The sequence below is a fragment of the Periplaneta americana genome, chromosome 17, assembly GCF_040183065.1.
Source record: "Periplaneta americana isolate PAMFEO1 chromosome 17, P.americana_PAMFEO1_priV1, whole genome shotgun sequence".
Classification (NCBI taxonomy): domain Eukaryota; kingdom Metazoa; phylum Arthropoda; class Insecta; order Blattodea; family Blattidae; genus Periplaneta; species Periplaneta americana.
Genome location: NC_091133.1, coordinates 71838167 through 71861874, shown reverse-complemented (window position 1 = coordinate 71861874; position 23708 = coordinate 71838167). Strand labels below are relative to the sequence as shown.

Below are 23708 nucleotides of genomic sequence, written 5' to 3'. Positions count from 1 at the left end.
AGTGGTGGTCTTAAATCATGCTGACCTTATGACGGTGGAGTCCCGCTACTTGTGAATGATATTGGTTCAGAATTTTCGTACATTTGAGATCAGAAAGGGATTTAGGGCTCAGTCCTCTCTATGTAGTTGTCGTCGACTATTATTATTATTATTCTCATGAGAACTGCTTATTGGTTCTGACTATTCATCAGTGATGCAATGTCATAATGTCAAAATAGAATAGTACATTATGCAACGAGCCTATAATTGTAGTAATTAAGACGCAAGTATGTTTGTTTATGAAACGAGCGCAAGTGAGTTTCATAATTTTCATACGAGCGTCTTCATTACCATTATAGGCAAGTTTCATACGACTTTTTATGATCGACCATATTTCTAACTTGAAATTATTCAAAAGTATTCATATTATGGTTATGTAAGTGAGTAGCGAACTGACCTGAATTGTGAGATGTGCGCAGACGCGAAAGTATTGATTTTTTCCGAGGCCGAATGTCATTGACCTTGATATAACGTAGAGAATAAGATGAACATTAGTCTTGATATAACCTGGAAATTGATTTACAATTGAAAAACGAGATGACAAATTGAATTTATTTGAATATTATTTACAGTTAACGCTAATTATTATAGTAACAGAACATAACATTCTGCGAGAGTATTGGATTTCCAGCCTCCGTGACTTTTCGCTAATTGTCTTTCGATTGCATATCCGAGAATAATCGATACTTGCGGTTTTATAATGGTACAAAGGTAATTTGTCATTGGCTGAACAGCTGAACTTTAATGAACAGGTGTACTTTAATGAGGTGCATTAAAGGGCTACTACCAGGTGTATAATTACTATATTTCGGCATGGTAGAGCATAAAATATTTATGGAAATACTGTGTTTGTCACCAAGTTAATTTTTTACAAAGTAATACGTTTATTAAATTTTTGTCTTCCTTTTTCTGTTTATTGTCTTTGCTACTTCAGCTTTAATGTTGTTTTGTTTAGTCAACTGTTCGAAGACATGTCTGAACCCCATAAATGATACCAACAAGACACCACTTATGAGGTAACTAGACCCGAAGATAATGGGTTAGGATGGCCAGTTCTTTTCCCCCTCCAATGCATACATCACCGATTAGCTACATATTACACTAATCAGACTTCAGATGCATACAAATAATTGTTATTCCTCTGACACACATCGTCAAGTGAGATGTACTGCCAGATAATGTACATATCAGCCAGAACCTTAATCAGAGGTACAGCTTTAATTTATGCTCTTTATCTTATTTCTTAATTTATTTTTACACATATATCCCCAAAAGTAGATCTTTCAACGCTAGGTAGGCGTGTTAAAATTGGCTGTTACATGGTGGCACGCGAAAAATATTTTTAACGCGGATTTAAAATGTTTGCACCAATTATTGTCAATTATTTTCTACCAGATGTCAAATGGTAGTAATCGAAACCGATCAATAAAGCTGTTCAAAGAATGCCAGGCCTACTTTAAAAAAAATTCTTTTTGTTAAGGAACGTACACAAATTAAAGAAGTTGCTTCATGAATTATTAATTTATTGGTAGCTAAATGAAAGAAATGGAATTAGCGAGGAAGAAGAGTGCTAAATTGAGAGTGCAAGAAAGTCAGGGGTGGCAGATGTAATAGAATAGGAATAGAGAAGAAAGTGTTAAGTGTAAGAAGATAGTGTAACATGAATAAAAGAGAATTAAAGTGAAATAACTCTGAACAAAGGAGAAGTTGAAGAAAGAGAAACTGGAAGTGTAATTAAGTGAATTAGATATTTCATGTGATTCAGTGTTGTGGGTTGGGAGTAGCATCAGGGGTACTTAACTGTAGGAGTATTATAGAAATAAATTTACGGAAAGAGGCAATAAAAGAGGAAATTTAGGAGTGAGGCGAAGAAAAAGAGATAAATACGTAAATACATAGGGGATAGAATAATAGGGGAAATAATAAGTGACGTAAGTGTTGTAAAATAGAGAAAATGGAAATGTAGACGTATAATTTAGGATAAAATAACTGGGAAAGAATGATTAAGGGTAAGTAGATTTGAGAGTAGGGAAAATAAATAAATGAATGAATAAATAAATAAATAAATAAAAATATAAATAAATAAATGCTTCTGTTTTCGATCTTTATTTACCGATATGGGCCTATATTAAATGTAGCGTTATATAAGCCTATGCTATTTGTTTCATTTTCTCTGGTATTAATGAACAAATATGCTTCGTGAATTGTAGCTGTGCATCACGACGATTGAAAGCCAGCTTAGAAGCGTTGGAACATGATTAATGCATCTGTTAGTGGACACGAGGCTGTTTCTCTCAGCCAGAGACCCGGGCCCGTCTCCTGACTGGTGCCCTATAGCAAATGCCAACCTGACATTAATCTCACGCCTGACCTTTCCTGTTGCAGACTCAGGGGTGAAAACTACCCCCTTCGTTTACCTGGAATTAATTTGATAGTCTAGCCAGTTGCTTGAATAGGTCAGAGAACAGAATTATTCCAACAGAAAGTGCATTGACAGTATAAAAATCTTAACTGTTGCAAAGATCAGTTCACAAAAATGTCACTTCGGTTTCATTTCGCAGTGAAATAACGTTGCAATTTAAGTGATTTGTTATATAGACTATTAACCAACCTTCTTTAAGTGCAATTTCTGCGAACTGATAACATAACCATTCATTGATCTAGGTTTTATAAAACCAATGTTCCACATCTTAACAACGTTCATTACAAATTATTATTAGGTCATGACTGATAGGATTATCATTTCACCTTTCATATTATCCAGGCTTTCATTTGCTAATTTGTTACTATTCGTATTAAAGTTTCCAAAATTTCTCTCGGTAGACCTAATTATTAAATTGAGTCATTTCTTCATCTGTTCATCCGTGTTCTTCCATCCATTCGTTCTCTCGTATGTCCGTCCATTCGGTGTGGTTGGTTCGTCCGTTCATTTGCGTGTCAATCTGTCTGTGCATTCGTCCGTTTTGTTTCGCGTATTCGTCCATTCATTCACGGATATCTGGACTTAACCGTGCATCCGTTCGTGCGTTCATTAATTATCTCTATCCATCTTATTATTCGTTCATCTATTTAAATATACACGATGTTTCCGGTCTGGTTTCAGGGATGATGGGGAAGGGCACATGTATCAATTTGAGATAAACAACCCTCGTCCGGAAATGATTGAGTCGAAAGTTACAAGCAAAAATAGTTGTGTGGAAATGAAATTGTAATTTGGCACCACGTGCTCTCCTTTCCTTAACCTTCGGAACAGTCGTGGAAAGATTATATGGGCCGGATGTCTCCTACGTCGGTACTTGTCCCGATACAATCTGTGAGCTTGTCTACTGTTCCCATTGGCTCATCCGTATTCGAAAATCATGTCTGCATATTTCGACTGGACACTGCAACTTGTACACATACACTGCTGTCTATAGACGTGCATATCAGGACCGACTATGTCCGTTACACATTACGCCATCTGCATTGCTTTAATGTAGTTTCCTGCCACCACCCTTCAGACAGCGCACTGAACGGAATACTGTAGGTAGACAACGTAAACAATGTCAGATGAATACAGGATGTGTAAGATGTACAGATAAATACACATAAATAAGGTGTACAGAGGAATAAAATTATTTCATTTTCACACAACTATTTTTGCTTATAACTTTCGACTCAGTCATTTCCGGACCAGAGTTCCTTATCTCAAATTGATATATGTGCCCTTCCCCATCATCCCGGAAACCTCTGTATCTTTTTAAATAATTGCAAATAATTTCATATAGCTTTTCAATATTTTCACATATTAATTTATCCAATAACCACCATAATTATAACAATTTATGAAACAATAAATTCAATTTAAAATTGTGGTAAATATTCTTTCTCTAATTGTATGTGTATATATATATATATATATATATATATATATATATATATATATTGCATGTAAGTAGGGTAGAATGAGATTTTCATACGCAGCGGGTATGGCAGCACTCTATGACCATGTTCCGTGAGTTAGCGACAACATCGGTAACGTCAATCTAGTCTAGTGTTAGCACTGTACTGTTGATTCAAGCGCTGCCATTGTGTCAGTCGATGTGTTTGCAGTTTTCTCATAATTTTCTGTCTTCATTGTGTTTGAGGTAAGTAATATGCATCTGAGTGATCTGAGTTTTATGTAATGTGTCCTGAAAGTACCTGCTAACTTGAGTATAAAGATCTTCTCTTACTTTGCTTCCATGACCATTCAGAGCTAAACTATTCTAAAGGCGACAGTTGAGGTATTCGCACGCCATTGTGTGTCCCAATACCTTTCCTGCGTTCCAACATTCAATCAGTCAAAAATTATTTAAACAGGAAATGCCTGTTTGTGGTGAATTCTGTAAAGACAATGAACTCTGGTATCGTTGTGTCCTGAGTTCAGGATGGGTTCACTCAGATTGTATTGCAGCTGAAACTCTTCAAAATTTAATTTCTGACTTATGCCAATCCACATGAAAGAAAAAGTAGTGTTAGGTTTCTCTAATTCTTACATATTGTTGCTAAATGTTACTTCTACACCTGTTAATACATATTCCAAATGCATTTGTACTTGCGTACTACTAGCCCAACTGCCTGCTTCCCATTTCCAACTTGGTAGGGTAATGGCACGCATTACAACTTTTTCGTTCATGTATAATCAATAGAAAAGAATGTTGTTTAGAAATATATTTTCTAATTTGTAAAGATTATTAGAATCTAATTGTTTTATTATCTCCGAAAGTTTCATTGTTATGTTAAAATTGTCTTCAAATTTATAACAAAAGGAAGTTAGGTGCTTGCAATTACCCCACTCTCCTCTATACGAAACGTTTCCTAGAACAAGCAGCAAAGCTTTCTTTGCTGAAGTTTGACGGCCTCGTCCCATATTTTATTATAGATATTAAGTTTTTTATCCGATAACTTTCTACTATGTATTAAAATTAGTATACGTGAATTGCATTGGATTATTCAGTTCAGTCTTAACAAATTTCTCTCGCATATACGTATTTTCTACATTTAGTACTCAATATCGTCCTTCTTCATGCATTTAGTCCTCCTGCATCTAATCTTCCTCATCCACATTTCCCATTATCATCTAATTTTCCCTTTCTAACCCTCCCTTCTCCATTTTGATCTCCTGTACCTAGTTCTTCTCTTGTATAGGAGTCCCTTTTCCCTCTTACTTCTTCACTAGATCTCTTTCACATCTCCATTCTCCTTTATGTCGCACTCTCCTTCACTTACATATCCAGCAACTCGGCTTTTCAACTCCACCTTTCTCTTTATTACTTCGCTCTTTTCCTCAGCTCAAATATCTACACCTCCTGCCCTACATCTCCTTTTTCCACCACCCAGTGCTGCTGAGCCTATCTCAACTCCCATTCTCCTCCACCTCTCCCTTTTCTACCACTTCTCTCTTTTTCACTTAGTCCTGTACCTTGTTCTCCACTTACACCTTTTCCTTATCTCTGTCTTTCTTTCTACCTCTCCCTTTCCCTTCACCTCTTTCTTGCCATCCACCTGTCCTTTTCCCTCTGGCTCTCACTTTCTCTCCACCTCTTCGTCTCCCTTTCCATCTACATCTCCCTTTTCCTCCATCTCTCCGTTTTCTTGCACCTCTCCCTTTCCCTCCACCACTCCCTTTCCCTCCACCACTCCCTTTCTCTCACCTCTCTTTTTTCTTGGAACTCTACCTTTCCATTCACATTTCACTTTCCATCCATCTCTACCAATCTATTCTCCTCTTCCTTTCCATCCGCCTCTCCCTTTACCTCCGTTTCTCCATTTTACTCCGCCTGTCCCTTTCCCTCGACTTCTCCCTTTGCCTCCACCTCTCCCTTTTCTCTGCATTTCTCTTTTCTTCCGCTTCTCCTTTTTCCTATGCCTCTCCCTTTTCCTCCACCTTTCCTTCTTCCTCCATATATTCGTTTCTCTCCACCTCTCCCTTCTTCTCTATCTCTACCTCCTCCTCTACCTCTCCCTTCTCCAACTTCCCCTTCTCCTAATCAACCTTTATTTCAGAATACTTCATTACGCTGATTCCAACATTGCCTCACTATCGCAGTATCAGCGTGTTTGAATACTTTCTGTCGTTGAAGAGTACCATGGTTTAGAAGAGATTTCTTACGTCCGCAGACACAGACGTGTTTCCCCATCTTGGGCACCCTTCGAAGTGATTCTTTATTCTTCTAAGTGGACACAACACAACACAACACATTGCATTATGTCCTGCTAGTGTAATGCTGTACAAAGAGCTATTGTGAGATCTTATGTTCACCAGAGATGATAATCTGTCCCCCATTGTTACTCTAAACAGCTATAAATATAGACTTAAAAGTTGGTTGCTTTCTATCGGACATAGCTGCATATAATAGCTCTATATCTTCACAGGGTTATACCGCGTCTCGACTTACTCGTAATGCAGAAACCCATTTTGCAGGCACGAAGGAAAGAAGTGTAAATACTAAAATAGGATTAAAGGGACGTTATACATCAGACGTAAATACTTCACTGTAAGGTCTGTTGCGCCAGCGTCATTTATGTTAAAACAACTGTATTAATTAAAGGTTTGTGTTCCAGATCGTCCTCAGCGATGTGTCAAAGTAGAAAATAAAGAATATTAGTAACACTAGATGACGGATGTGGTCCTATATATATACAGTACTACACTACTATATGGAAAAAATCTATCCATTTAGCCGTCAGCGCGAATTCAACACTCGAATTTTGAACCAAATGACGATTGTAGCATTATCTTAAGATAAACTGTATCTCTTTATAAAGGTGTTGGATTTTAATCGGTTACAGTCATCATAATTACACAGCGTGTTTCTTTTAATAATTTTCTGACTTATCAGCTGGAATACTATATAAATAATGTAAATTTAAAGCTAAAACTTAATAATAATAATAATAATAATAATAATAATAATAATAATAATAATATAGGAATAATACTAATGATGATGATGATAATAATAATAATAATTAATAATGACAATAATAATGATGAATAATGACAATAATAATGATGATGATAATAATAATAATCATAATCATAATAATAATAATAATAATAATAATAATAAGAATAATAATAATAAGAATAATAATAATAATACTTACAAATGGTTTTCAGGTTCATTGCCGTCCTCTCATAACCCCGCCATCGGTTCTTATCGTGAGCAAGATTAATCCAGTCTCTATCATCATATCCCACCTCCCTCAAATACATTTTTATATTATCCTCCCATCTACTTCTCGGCCCCCCAAAGATCTTTTTCCCTCCGGCCTCTCAAATAATACTCTATATGCATTTCTGGATTCGCCCATACATGCTACATGACCTGCCCATCTCAAATGTCTGGATTTAATATTCCTAATTATGTCAGGTGAAGAATACAATGCGTACAGTTCTACGTTGTGTAACTTACTCCATTCTTTTGTAACTTAATTCATCTTAGCCCCAAATTACTAATGTTACCCCTTCTGTTCTATAATAGACTTTTCTAAGTAACAAATCTCATAACCTTATTTCTTTGCTGTGGTCGTACCAGAGAATCAGTCCCATTCCGAAGCTTATATTGTGGTTTCGTAACAAGATATTTTTTATGGTGATGGGTTGCTAGCTCTTCGTCCAATTCCCAAGCTGGAGGACCACCCCTTACCTGCTGTCCGCGACTGCTTATTCAATATATTCGCAGCCACCCTCCGTATCTGGAGACCGTCTCCTCTATCCGCAACCTGAAGGCGAGCAAAGCGATAAATTAAGATACTGAAAACATGCTCTGACGAAGCTTCATTAGCATAATCTTTAATAATTCCTTTTATTCAAGTTTATAAAGGCGTAAATTTATTAATACCTGAGCGTATGTTGTTTTAAATTTTAACTTAACCCGTAGGGAAGAAATTGTCTCATGAAATTCGGGCCTTGGAAAAGAATTGCCCCGACAGTAAGATCAGTGTATTGGACCTAATGCCCACCCTGCATCGTGATAAATTTGGCGATCTGTGCTAGATAGCGAAATCCGGTTTCGAAAACCAGATACAACGGCTGAGAGGATAATCGTGCTGATCAGACGATATCTCCGTACTGGTTGGATAATCGTTCACCTCTGGTGAGGCATGTTGACGTGAAGCCAGCAGTCGGGTTGTCGGCTTTGGCCCTTTGTGGGCTGTTGCGCCACTTATTATTTATTGGTATATGTATTATGTATTTATTTCTTGATTTATTTAATCTTATTTGAAAGTACACAGAAATGTTGGCAATGAAACCTTTCTTTCATATAAACAACTTCATTAATATAAACAATACATGAACAAAAAATGCTCATAATTAGACTTCGTGGAATTGCCACGAGAATTGTAAGTTTCACTGCACACGCGGTATAGACTGTATGAGAAGGGGGCGTCCAAAGGATGAAGTATGCCTCTGATGTAAGCACTGAGCAGTATACTGCGATTACAATGAAACCTGTATCCTGCATCCAAGAAATATAATGAATGATCTTTGAAGTAGGAAATGTCTAAACATGTAAATACACAATTGTTTATAGTGAGATATATTAACTCTTAAAATTTAATGTAAGATACTCACATCATCCTTGAATATGTGCATTGCAGTGAACAGTTACGTACATTTTAAGCGACTGCAAAGTAACCTCCTCCGATGGTCACTTAAGCAGTTTTTGTTTTGGGAAAATGTACGTTCAACATCACACGATGTAATACGTACATATTTGAAGAACGGAAAGTCACTGCTGTTTAGTACATCAACTTCAGATGTCTTGTCGTGATCTAATGGTACATCATTTATAATACGAAGTTGTGAATAAGCAGTATTTTTAGCAATAACGTTTCTCAACTTACATTTCACTTTTTCTGAAATTAGTGAATTGTTATTTTGGATAACGGTTTGTGATACTTTATCTACTATAATAAGGGCTTCTGAGAGTTGTAGTTTAGACGATTCTAACAGGATGATGCTTTTGGACACGATTTTAAAATTAAAATTAACACGTTGACTGCCGCTTGAAGCGTATATACGTCTCACAGCACGTATAGGGACGTATATACGCGTCAAGTGGCAGCCAACGTGTTAATGAACAGAATATCTTCCAATAGCTGTTCAGAAGGCAATGATTCTATAGCTGCAACAGCGGAACTGTCTGTGCTATCCAATGCATCAGTTACCTCCATTATTTTGTCGTAATGTTCTGCATAATAATTAACAGCATCCAATCACGTTCCCCAACGGGTCAAGACTGGCTGCGGGGGTAAGGGTATTCCAGGGGCAATTATTTGGAACAGCAACACTCTCATTGTAGTATGTTTGATTGAATTCTTGTCTGCTATGAAAAAATGTTAAGCTTTGACTATTCCAACCACAGTAATGCAAACACAAGTGCTTACATAGGTATACATTAGCTGTAGCTGCTGTATCTATTTGGACCGGTCACAACTCTTTAACATGAACTGCTTATACTACGAGACCGGGCGGTCGCTCACCTCTATACTACCGTACATCGGCAACCTGATTGCATGCTGCGTGTGGAAATTCAACGAAGTCTACTCATAATTATAGACCAGCCAAGTTCCGATTACCGACGGCAGGAATTCGAACTACTGAGCTAGTTACATGTTTCCTGTTTGTAGGGATAGCAGCGACCTCATTTCCATCGGTAATAAGAAGTTTGTGGGCCTATAGTAGAATTTATAATATGTACAGATATGGAATTAAAATTTAGAGCGAAAATTGATGTGAGGCACTCTGTATGTAAGCAACAATTTCGCACGACTGTCCGCAAGTAGTATATATACAGAGACTCTTGTTTACGGAACATGTGCAGTGTGTTGTAAGAGAAACTTGCACAATAAGGAGCTTCAAATTTTATTTCCGTGTCTGTACAATGAGAAATAAGAATACTGTATGTTGTCAGAGAAAATAGCTACGCAATTAATAATGGTTTAATATATTTTTAAAATAAATCAGCTGTTCTAAAAAATAAAGCAATATTATTGAAATACTTTAAAAAGAGAGAGCATTCTAATTAGAGGTGAATTCTTGTGACTGTCTGTAATCTTGGGATTTTTTTGACAATGTTACATAGGAAGGAAAATTTAAAAAATTCTGGTGATTCTACTTTGTGACGATTTTCCTCAAGAGGAGAATGTTGATCTTATAGAGGGGGCACTTTTTTTTCTAAGGTAAACGGTTGTACTGACCTTGCAATAGGGGTAATTCTTTTCCAAGGCATAAGCTAAGGGACGTATTTCATTGATTCAATGCTGCTGGTTCCAACTGCATTTCCAGTGTGATTTATTCCCTCTTGGGTAATTTCACAGTTGTGACGGCGCCAGTATTTTTTATTTGGCTCGGGCATTCAAGTGGGAACAATTTAATAAAGGTAAGCAAACCATCATCCAAAAGTTGCACATGACTGAAAACTTTTCATTGATTATTTAATGACACTGCATCAACAGTTATCTAGCGCCATTTTAATTGGAGATAAGGGGATGATATTTTGATGAGATGAATCCATGGATTCGTCATGGGATTTTCATAGCCAGGTAATCAATTCAACACATCCGAACACAGTCTTTGGAGCACGAGTCCCGCTTTTTTTTATGTCTGTGAGGCCGAGAGGAGAACATCCTTGTGCACCGCGACCTGAGGTCTATTGTACTCCCCTGGGATAAGTTACAAGCCCAACGACCACACCCACGCCGAACCGACTCAACCTCTAACACCCCAACGACCAGTCCCGCCATCCCTCCAAGTCCGTGTACCATTCCACCCCAACAGCCCCCCCCCCACATTTCCCCCTCAAACGGTCTGAGGTGTACGCCACCCCTCCTGTCTCCTCAACGGTCTGAGGCGTAGGCCACTCCTCCCGTCGAGAGGGGAGTGGGTTCCGCTGCTGGGTCACCATCTACCATGCTTTGACATATCAATGGAGGCCGGCCGAAAGCGTCAGAAGCTTCGGAGGGCTGCCGCAGGCGCGATCTGAAAACCAAGGAATACAACTGGAATGATAAGGAAAGGATGATGAGAGGGGGGAAAGGAAGTGGCGCGAATGAGTGGGGTTCCATACGCCTGATGAAGTTACCTGATATTCATCCATAGGAGTGAGGGGAAAACTTTGAAGAATCTCACCCAGGCAACTCGTCCCAAGCTGGGAAACGAACCCCGGCCCGCTGGGCTCGGGAGCGAACACGCTACCACAAGACTTAGCGTGGCTTAATCATCGACAAGGTTTTCCCGGTTTTAACGTCCTTTCCGAAGAATATTCTGGGAAGGATCTTTGTCGGTTTTAAAATGAATCGCCTTCTATCTCGAACCTAATGTCATGCAGGCAACTGTCCAGGACTTTCTTTCATTAATATAGCACGATGCCCTCTGGTCTGTTCTTCAGTACAAAGGGCACGGTAATTACCCGAGGAACATGTCTTGATCGCCGGCACGATCTCATTTGTCAGGCTCCAACAAGTAGCGAACCTGCACCGAGCTGCGGGGTGCCGATTTGTGGGCGTGGCTCTGCTTCTAAGTCTAATCCCAAGCCTTACTAATCCTGACAAGACCATTGTGACAAAACATCAGCTAGTCTTTGAAAACACATGTACTAACTTTCTGTAATCTTTTATAGCGATTAAATGTGTCCAAGTTAATGCTGTCTAATGTCACCAGTGTTGTTTAATTTATGGGTACATATGGCTAAAGAGAACAGTGAAGACCATGAAGTAAAATTTTCGAAAAGGAACATTTAATAGTCTAAAGAAAATACATAGGCCTATTTTATTACTTTAATTCGAATAAAAACGTTTCATGCAATCATTGCTCTATTTACCGGACAGATGACCAGTTTTTCGCGGAAGATGTCTGGTGTATGAACTGTGATGATTGACTGTATCAACTTTATCAGTTTCTGCATGCACGAAAAGACTTGGATTTGTCTACTTGTTGCTTGTTAGCGAGTGAAACATTCCGAAAATGACTGCGAAGAGGAACCGAATTTTAGATAGCCTATGTTATTGGCAACTTACATTTCTTGTACACCACACCACTGATTTTTTAAATAGATAACTATCAAGACAATTGTTTCTGACATTAAAAATTTGTATAGGGTATACCAGGGTAATTGTAAATACTTTTCACTGATTTCAAATATATTTCAACATTACACAACCCTCAGTAACGGTAAGCATGACAAAGAAACATTGTGTTATTTTTAGATCTCTATTTTCCCTGAAAATGGGTTTAAAATAATAAGGTTGACTTTTTTCATCTTTTAATTGCTAGTTTACATTTACCCCACCTGTTTACATTTACCCCTTTGGGAGGGGGTAATTGTAAACACCAATATTCGCACGGGCTATCAGACACTGAACATTTTTCTTCTGTTTCAGAAGAAAGAGCTGTACTCCTTCCAACTCCAATTTTGGTCACTGGTACATTTCGTCCTTTAATCTATGATATATGACGGATATAGGAATTCAGTACCTCTCCTGAGCTTCACGATAATTGTAGTTATTATTTTTCACATCTGTGACAACCCTCTCTAAATCCTCGACAATGTACTGTAGTTGGGTAGGGGTCTCTTTCTAATATAATTTCTTGACATTTTGATTACTGAAAAGTACGAAATGTAACCATAGTAAAACATGTTTACAATTAGCCCCAAGCAATTAAAAGTATGGGGCAAATGTAAACACGTCATAATTTAATGAACTGAGGTTATGGGAGATCTCAAAACCTTTGTAATAAATGTTAACTACTATACATTACTCATAAAAACAATATATGCTTAAAAAATAGCACTGTACGTTTACTTACAATGCCAAAAATGCAGGTGAAGCAAAATTCTTTCTCAACTTTATTTTGTAGACTCTTACAAAACATTCGTTCACAACTAAGCAGTTACTCCTATTTGGCGCCAAACTGCTTTGTAGGTTAGCCAACATGTTAATTTAAATATTCCCGGAATTAAAATTTTTATATGGACAGTTTTGTATTTCTCACAGCATTTGTTTACAATTACCCCCTGTTTACAATTAACCTGGTCTACCCTAAGTGCTTATTAACTTACAACTAATTTTCACTTAACACGCTACCTAAATGTGAAACAAACACAAGTTTATATAAGAAATAACAAAGATGCTTATGTAACAAATTAAAGCATGAATATTTTATATGTATTTATATTTTATGACAGCGATAAAAGAAGTTGCGAGGTAATTGTTAAAGGAAAATTGTGACATACTGTAAATGCAAACACAATTAAAATAATGAGAAAATGAATTAAAAATCTTCTGAAACAAGTTTCCATTGGGCTTTCAGTATTTGGGTGAAGTGGCGTAGCAGAAATATGGGCGCTATCCACTGTAACTAGATGTTGGCTGGCGCTGTCCCTGGTTACTGGCGAAATGGATACCAACACATGTAGTTAGCTTATGCAAAGGGTGAAGGAGATGAATTAGTGTTCAAAGCTAGTGAGCACAAACATGCGACTTTAGTAAATTGGTTTCTTTCTTCTGTTTACAGGTTCCTCATCACAGTCGGGTGCGTTGCGGGTGCGGTAACCAAAGAAACCAATGACAACAAGAAGTATCCCCTGGGGGTGAGTCTGTTATGCATGTTTTTATAATTATTATCTTTATGGTTCATTGTTACCTATATGTATCGTCCGGTAAATGCTGACGACTGCTGCAGAGTAGTCAAACCATGTCACTTGTTCTTACAATTATTATACAATGTGGTATTTAATTCGTGTATCTCTTCTAAGACAAAGGCGATAGGAAACCTCGCTCTTTGCAAATAGTGGGAGGTGACCTGTGAATATTACAAACTCTTAAGAGTATTAGTGTTCCAAAAAGTAGTTCAGTATTTTAACTTAGCCTAAAATTAATTGAAAAGATGATATCTGCATAATGATTTGGAATATTACTGTGTGGAAGAAAAATGTTAATGAAAATCTATACCAACTAGTGGCATGTGCAGCAAATGCTGCTGCAAACTAAGTTCGTTAGACGTTCAAATAAAAATTTTTCAGATTCATTTCAATGAAGACTACTTGTCTTTTTGATAGTTATTTACTTCCATAATAATTAAACATACTCCCTCTGAAAACACCACCTCATTCTAGTGCCAAGGTCATGGAAAGCACGGGGCTCTACCTCCATGCCCCCCAAGTGCCTTCATGGCATGTTACGGGGATACCTTTACCTACTCCCTCTGAATGGATTTTTTAGGCCAAATAATTTTCTTGAACCTATCCAACTTCAGTTTTTGAGTTTCAACGCGAAAACGCAAGTATCAATGTCAGGACCATAGCAGTAGCTATTTCAGGTCATTGTGGATTGTAGGCAAAAGTTAAAAAAATGTCAGGTTTGCTAAGCTTTGGAACAATAGCATTTTCGTATAGCTGCAGCATGTAGAACTTGAAATGTAGAGCGTAAAACATTTTATCCTACTAAGAGATCTTGCTGAAATGATATGGAGACTAGAAAATTTTCTAGGACTCTTATTTTATCAGTAAGTAATACCTTTTGATCTTTCCTTAGGAACTGTAATTTTTGCGCTCTCTCGAACCAATACTGAAGACAATGACACATATCAATATCTACACTACACCGCCATTAAGTATATGAAAAAGACCCAACCCCACTGGGTTAATAAGTATAAAAATATTTGATTTTTAATAACAATATTATTATCTTAAGTTTCGTAGTTATATGTAGCAGCCACTCAGTAAATTATAGAAATGAAGATCTAAATTAAGATATTCTCTACATTTACTTACATAACTTCAAAACGTTTCACTTTCATATCATCAATATAGCATCAATATTATTTACAATTAATGAAAAATAGATGCATCATGATATTAACTATAATAATATTTAATTTCTAATGGTAATAATGTCATCAAACCACCTCAAGTTTCGTAGATTTGAATATCCAATACACAGCTGTACTCAGAAAATTATACACTGCAGAATCAGTTTTTTATAACAAATTGAATTGAGCTCTAAATATAACGGCAATCCTGCAGGTCATGGCCTTCGTGTAATAGCCTATTGTTTATTGTAGTGTGTGTTTTGTTCTGAAATTCAATCAAGTCGGCCGTTATTCAATAAAATTAGTTCTCAAAACTGACAACAGATGGATTTTGGAAAATAGGAAAATTATGTAGGAAAATTGACATTTCACTGAAAACTATTACTTTTCCGAAAAACTTTGGATGCCAGGCATGAAAATGAGGGGTCACTCATTAAAATCCGTTCAACCGTTTTCCCGTAATTTCCATTACCAGTTCAAATTATATATATATAGATAATAAATCTGTAGCCGAAATATTTCTGGTAATTTTCGATTTTCCAAAAATAATTGGTCCTAACATATATAATTAACCACCCTGAAACCGAAAATCGCATTTTTGAAAATTTTGTTTGTATGTCTGTCTGTCTGTCTGTATGTTTGTTACCTTTTCACGCGATAATGGCTGAACGGATTTCGATGAAAATTGGAATATAAATTAAGTTCGTTGTAACTTAGATTTTAGGCTATATGGCATTCAAAATACATTATTTAAAAGGGGGGTTATAAGGGGGCCTGAATTAAATAATTAATCGAAATATCTCGCTTATTATTGATTTTTGTGAAAAATGTTACATTACAAAAGTTTCTTTACAAATGATTTCTGATAAGGTTTATTCTTTGAAAAATTTTGATAGGACTGATATTTAATGAGATAAATGAGTTTTAAAATTAAAATAACTGCCATCTAAGGCGGTGTATTGAAATAAAAAAACAAATGACTTCGTCTATAAGGAGCCTTGGACACAACAATCGAAAGCTATGAAGGATAGCCTACAGACAATGTTTCTGTGTTTTATGAAGTAATATCGGAAGCTAAATTAACCGATTTGTATAATTAATTATTATTTCATCATTGGAAAGTGTAGTTTCTCTGGATGGACATAATGCTATAATGTTATTACAGTAACTTGTGAGTGAATTGAGGACAGGTAAGATTAAAATAGCTTCTTATGCACACAAAACTTGATAGGTTATTCTGTATATTCATTTCCTGTATTTCTTAAAATAATGTTTATGAACATATTCATTTTTATCTCAGAGAATTAACGAACAACGAGAGTGTATTGATTTGATATGCAGTAATAGTACGTTAGCTTAGCAATCCATTATTTTATAATTCAAATTTTAACTATGCTCAATTGAATCGTGTTAAAATACATAAAATATATATGCAATAAATGCAATGCAAAAAAATTGGGTAATGAGCCAAGCAGATTATGTTGCGCTGTTGTAAAAGCTGTTCCTCCTGAGATTCAAGAGCTCCCACAACAAATTAAAAACTTTCTAATTCGAGTACATCCGTTATCAACACACTTTTTACATTATATAATATAATATAATATAATATAATATAATATAATATAATATAATATAATATAATATAATATAATATAATAATAAATCTGTAGCCAAAATTTTTCTGTTAATTTTCGCTTTTCCAAAAATAATTGGTAATAAGAATTAAGAAACATGTTAAAGGAATTGTCATTGCACCAAATGAGTGGTCTCTGGATCAAAATGATCGCGTTTTAATATTTTAAATACAATTTAAATTAAGTAACATATTAAATTATTTATCCTTCTATCAAACACGAATGTTCCCTGGATCAAATGTCCTATTTTAATTATGTAATTACTTTATATTTATTTCTAACGGGTGCAGCGGAGCGCACGGGTACGGCTAGTACTGTAATAAACGTGCTGGTGTTTTAGGTAAATGATCCATGCTAAAAGGAGTAAATAAACTATACTTTTCTCAACAATGTATAGTGCTCCAGATGTAAATGAGGAAACAAAGAGATCGGAATAATCGAATTTTATAATGATGCGAAAGGAGGGGTTGATATGTTCGACAAAATGGTACATGATTATACCATTTCAAGGTACACGCGCCGTTGACCAGTCCATATGTTCTGCTTTCGTGGTGATTTTCTTGACGTATACTATGGGATAAAATTTTAAAATGTAAATTATGGTTTATTTAACGACGCGCGCAACTGCACAGGTTATATCAGCGTCGCCTGTGTGCCGGAATTTTGTCCCGCAGGAGTTCTTTTATATGCCAATAAATCTACTGACATGAGCCTGTCGCATTTAAGCACACTTAATTGCCATAGACCTGGATCGGGATCGAACCCGCAACCTCGAGCACAGAAAGCCAGCGCTAAGCCGACTACGATACTATAGGACCAATGAATTTAGAACAGTTAGACTGAAATTCCAAAGAACATGTCCTTGTATTGACTCTTTTTCAGAACCTTAAAACTAAACTATTGTGACCCCTTTTGTGATAAATATATTATTTTTTGTGTGCAGAAAAGCCTTAATTTGATAGTTGAAAATGGTTTCATAAATAAATAAATTTATAGTATTTGTTTATCTGCATGTTAAATTTCTGGGGCGACATGCAAGCTCTGTTACCAACGAATGCTGTGTTACCAGTGGAGAGTTAAATATTTCATTTTGGTTATTTTTCTATGCCAAATGGCTAGTCTCTGATATTGAGACAACTCATCCTGCCTAAGGTTTTTCCGTGGTTTTCGTAAGGCGCTAAGACAAATGTCGGGATGAGCCCTAAAAGAAATGGGCCACGGACCTGCACTCATATCCCCATTAATCTCCCTAATTAATGTAAATTAATTAACTAATTACATCTCTCCCCCCTCTTCGTAATTGAGCCATCATATAGCCAAATGGCTTGTCTCAAAATTGAGACGATTCAACAAGGCTCATGACAACAATCACCTCCTACATAATAGCCAAATTGGCTAGTCTCTTATATGAGACAACTCATCCTGCCTAAGGTATTCCGTGGTTTTCCTCAGGCGTAAGACAAATGTCGGGATGAGCCCTATAAGAAATGGGCCACGGACCTATATGCCCTTCCCCATATATATTCCACCCTTATTATAAACGATGTATGCCCTAGTTCAGATAATATAAGTAGTCTATTAAATATACGAGGTCACTCAATAAGTCGCAAATTGAAAGGACAGGGACCTCTCAAATTGCAGATTAGATTTCACGGCGCTTCTTCCGACGGCCTTCACATGCTTTGTCATCGAACAACAGATGACGGCGTCATGCCATCCTAACGGCAAACACCAGCCAACTCCTCCTCGCCCCGTTCCATGATCACTTGATCAATCTCAGCCCCCCTCGCGTATGTGGTACCTAAGAGGTTACGTCCAATTTCGGCTTCCCCTTCAAAATTTTCTAGAGCTGCTTCAGAGGAGCAGCGTAACCCGGAGTGAGACTAGTGGCCAACAGGCTTGGAGCTCACATATTTAGTTTTGTGCAGCCCCCAACCCCTTGTAAGGACGCGTTTTGCGTACCTTTTAAATTTTCCTCTCAATTCTTCGATTTTTCGATTTTTCTTTTCGATTTTTCTTTTCGATTTTTCTATAATGTAGGAATTATTTGTATGTCACAATACATTTTTTCAAAACTTAGATAATCTGATTAGTGTAATATTTAAATAATCGGCTATGTGTGTGATGGAGGGGAAAGGAATGGGCTATCATACCCCATTATCTTTTGATCTAGTTGTCTCATAATTTGTGCCTTGTTGGTATCACTTTTGAGGTCTTCGGACAGTTGACTAAACAACAACTTCGATAATAAATTATCCATTACTTATCATTTTATTGCTTGTTAGTTTCAATGATAAATTACAGTAAACATTATATTCTATGTTGTACAGTGTAGCCTAAATGTGCAACTGAAAACTCTTCGAACGAAATTTTGTCAGAAACATTTTCGTATCCCTATCATCCAGGATTCTCACAGTGTAACCCGTATGCGCTAATTTCGAGACACTCTGTATAGACCAGGTTTATAATAAATTGGACAGATAAATGGTTAGGTGGGTGGGTGGATTGGTGAATATGTGAATATATGGAGAGATGCATTTGTGGTTGAATGGATGAATAGAGAGATAGGTAGATGGGTTGGAGGGTAGGTAGGTAGGTAAGTAGGTGTTAAGTAAGTAAATGGTAAGTAGGGAGGTAGGTAGGTAGGTAGGTTTACTGAACAATGTTTTTAAAGAGCAGAGGTTGTTCACCATCGACGAATTTCAACATCAAATTTTGTTCTTTTATTGAAGAACAGGCGTTTTTTGCACGTGCTTCAAGACCATGAATGGGATGCCCAGTTTCCATTTTCCTTATAAAGAAAACTATGATGAGAGTGTTATGGTCCTTAGAAATCCATCGCTTTTCGTCGAGTTTGGTTCCGCAAACCTTGGATCTAATATCGAGTATGGTTACCCCTCGACCATTGTGGATGAAAGGAACTAGTTCAGAACCTCTGCTATAAATTATTGTAGTAGTATTGTAGTCGCTTTCTTCATCGCGTGAGAGACTTAGCACAGTCTGTTTTAAATATTTACTATTGTTATAATTACAAGGTCACGAACCTTTATACAATTCATCCCCTACAGAGACCCTTGATTTGCTTCTATATAACTTTTGTGCAGCTGGAATAATAAATACAATTTATTGGTATAAAAAAGTCTACTTCTCGAAGTAACGAAACCAGTTTAGTATGGACATCAACCAAAGTACTGAATGACTATAAAAGATTGCATTATTGGATAGATTGTCGGCTTTCCATATTGCAGTCACTTACTGGTGTGTGCGGATGGGATATGTGATGACAAATTTTGATGATTTTCTTGGGGTCTAGCCGTTTTTCATACAATTACTTCGCCATTTTTAATAATTCTGCATTCACTCTAATACAGCAGCAATAAGAAGTTATTTACTAGATCCTATACGACGATGTCTTTTTTTTCAACTACAGAGGCTGCTCAGAGACAGAGAAATAATTATAAAAGATTGATATTACAGAAATTGAACGGCGTCAGGAACTGAAGTTCTCTAACAAATTCTACACCATAGCTACTTTGTCCACTGCACGCAATCTGCTTGGGGTTGAGTTGTGGTGACGTTTAGTGCGAAGCCATCTGTAGCTACGTCTGAGCTCTAATTATAATAGAAATACATTCAATTTTCTGTAGCAACTTGATAAAACCACGTGAAATAAACTTTTCGCTTCATGTAGAGCTTGTTTATAGAATATTAAATAATTAGAGGACGATAAACGCCTAGTATAGTAAGAATGATAAGTCAAGTTAATAATAATATAACAGTCTATTTTAATCATTTTTTAAATATGTTAATTGTTGATGGCAGGAAGAAGTGAAGTATTCAGAGAGAACTTGGCATGCACTTCACCTGCTAAAAATCTCATAGAACCAAAAATGGCACTCCCAGCAAAATATTGTCGTAACTCGAAAATTGTGATGTGTGAACAAATGCTGTTTCCTAGTAGACCTAACTACTGTCGTAAAGTAAATAAATAAATAAATATGTAAGTGAATAAATGAAGTTTTATTATTATCCATTATTATTATTATTATTATTATTATTATTATTATTACTACTATTATTATTATTTAGGAACATTAAATCCAGACGTTTGAGATGGGCAGGGCATGTAGCACGTATGGGCGAATCCAGGAATGCATATAGAGTGTTAGTTGGGAGGCCAGAGGGGAAGAGACCTTTGGGGAGGCCGAGACGTAGATGGGAAGATAATATTAAAATAGATTTGAGGGAGGTGGGATATGATGGTAGAGACTGGATTAATCTTGCTCAGGATAGGGACCAATGGCGGGCTTATGTGAGGGCGGCAATGAACCTCCGGGTTCCTTAAAAGCCAGTAAGTAAGTATTATTATTATTATTATTATTATTATTATTATTATTATTATTATTATTATTATTATTATTAGAAAACCATCCATACCTGAAGTTTTGCTCTCTTTTTCGATACACTCTGTATGAACCTTTTTAAAACAACCGGGTATCCTAAATCCCCTGTATGCTTTTATCAGTGATATTATAGGATACAAACGTCCTATTAGAATTTATAAATTAGCATTACCAAGTCTTTTAAAATCTGTTTAAAATATTTATTTGTACAGTAGTGGCAAAAAAAACCGGACAGACCCTTGTAGCTGATTTCAGAGCCTTTTTCACTCAGAGCACGGTAGACTGGTAACTAAGACTTTCGTGGTTCGAATTCTGCCTGGGAAGGAAACTTTTTTTTGTTCCTTATTCAAATTTATCCCGAATACTTTTTGATTGCAGCGATATTTTACTACTTAATGAACTTATTATTCCCAGAACATGAATTTTACCAGGAATCGAAAAGTATTGGGAATAAATTTGAATAAGGAACAAAAAAAAAAAAGTTTCCTTCCCAGGCAGGAATCGAACCACGAAAGTCTTAGTTACCAGTCTGTCGTGCTCTGGAGTGAACAAGGCTCTGAAATCAGCCACAAGGTTCGGTCCGGTTTTTTTTGCCACTACTGTACAGTGTTTTTTTTTTTTTTTTTAAATTTAAGATTTGAATATTCTACTCACGGAATTCCTTCGTTAATTTTGTGTTATTTTTTTATAAACTCCTGAACAGTCTGTACGGTTTCGTAACGTACCATATCATCACAACAAGGCAAGGGATCGAACTCGATCCTCATGGATGGAATCCCAGCATGCTACTGAACAACAGACGCATCACCTGAATGGCTATTGGTTTACTTGCTTTCAAATAGCCTACATTCCCTTCCCCACCTCCATTCATGATAATGTACTTCGTTCTCTTTTAGTTCTATTTGCTTTGCATAAGGTAGTAGTATATACAATATAAAGTAGATGAATCTATGATAATGCAGCACTTTCCTACGACAATAGATTAGCATGTGAATGTAAAGGTTCTATCATAGGACGTCGCATAACAATGGAAGCACAAACAATGTTACTGGCGAGCAAATAATGTAATCTTAAAAAAACATAATGTTGGGTGCTAGTGTACGTCTTGTCTGCAGTACAAAGTAGCTCCTGCTTTCCAATCGATTATAATGCATGTTGAAACTTGTTTACTTTTCTAAGCCTTAAAGTGTGAAGTTATTTACGTTTCTGACAGCGAAGATGGTTCTAATTTGCAAATAGATTGCCCACTTTAACTCCTTTAGCTTTGATATTACACAGCAGATTGAGTCTATTCCTAGCGCTTCGTATTTTCCATGTGTAAATTCGAAAAGTGACAGACTTCATTACAGTTCGCATGTTGAAGTCTTGTCAAATTTATTTCAGATTCTTTTATGTGGCCAAAATAGCGGCATTTCTGTCTACAAATCCAGCGAACCAGTGTTTGATGCTCGGCAAGGAAGTACAGTCCCAGAAACAAAAAATGACCCAATTCTTGAGGTTCTTTACGATTTAACAGCTGTTTTCAACATACTATTATTTGAATAGTATTTTAGAAAGTATTTTATAGCTAATGCAAAAAGCACGAAATTAATCTGAAAAGAAGATCAATTTAATGCCTAAACAAACACGATATAGTACGTTCAGTACGACAACCCCGATTATGACAATTCATCGCAGTCATTCCGACAGCTCTGTGCTAGCGTGCTTGATCATAGACTACAAGGTTCAGGATTCGGATACTGTTGAGGAAAGAGTTTTTTAACTAATTATATAAAAAAATCCGTGGCTCTATAGCCCATGAAGGACCAAGACCGGCCAGCCGGCTGCTGGCCTCACGTCCACATGCCGAAGCAAAGGTGGACGATCATCCAACCAGAATGGAGGTATCGTGTGGATAGCACGATGATCCTCCCATCCGTTATAACTGGTTTGCGAAACCGGATTTTCGCTACCTATCGTAGCTCCCCAGTGCATCACGATGCTGGGCGGGCACCGGTCCCATACACTGACTGAAATTTCATGAGAAAATTTCTTCCCCCATGAGGACTCGAACCAGCGCGCATTCCGTAACGCGAGTCCTAGGCAGCATGCCTTAGATCACGACGCCACTGCGCGGGACAACTAATTATATACAGTACAGTAGTTAATTTCGTTCACCATCATTCTATTTTACCGCATTATTTATAAATATTAATCTACTATTAAACTTGCGAATTCTAAATGAGGCAGTAGAACAAGTGGACAGCTTCAAATACTTGGGGTGTACTATTAGTAGTAACATGAGCTGCTGCCAGGAAGTAAAAAAGGAGGATAGCAATGGCCAAGGAAGCTTCCTATGGAAAATGAACTAAGGAAGATACTAGTGAAGTGCTTTGTATGGAGTGTGGCATTGTATGAGGCAGAAACATGGATATTACGAAGAAGTGAAGAGAAGCGAATAGAAGCATTTGAAATGTGGATATAGAGAAGAATGGAACGTGTGAAGTGGACAGAGAGAGTAAGAAACGAAGCTGTGTTGGAAAGAGTGGGTGAAGAAAGAATGATACTGAAACTGATGAAGAAGAGAAAAAGGAATTGGTTGGGTCACTGGCTGAGAAGAAACTGACTACTGAAGGATGCACTGAAAGGAATGGTGAATGGAAGAAGAGTTCGGGGTAGAAGAAGATATCATATCATAGAGGACATTAAGATATATGGATAATATGAGGAAACGAAAAGGAAGGCAGAATATAGGAAAGATTGGAGAAAGCTGGATTTGCAGTGAAAGACCTACTCTTGGGTAGAACACTA

General features: G+C 36.8%; 1 protein-coding gene across 1 annotated transcript in view; it reads left to right on the top strand.

Moving 5' to 3' along the window:
* The window catches only part of LOC138692748 (papilin-like), a 713385-nt gene that overhangs the window by 476988 nt on the left and 212689 nt on the right, over positions 1–23708 (top strand). The window contains exon 2 of the mRNA XM_069815941.1: positions 13586–13661. Coding sequence (XP_069672042.1) covers positions 13586–13661 — 76 coding nt within the window. The remainder of the gene's footprint in view (positions 1–13585; positions 13662–23708) is intronic.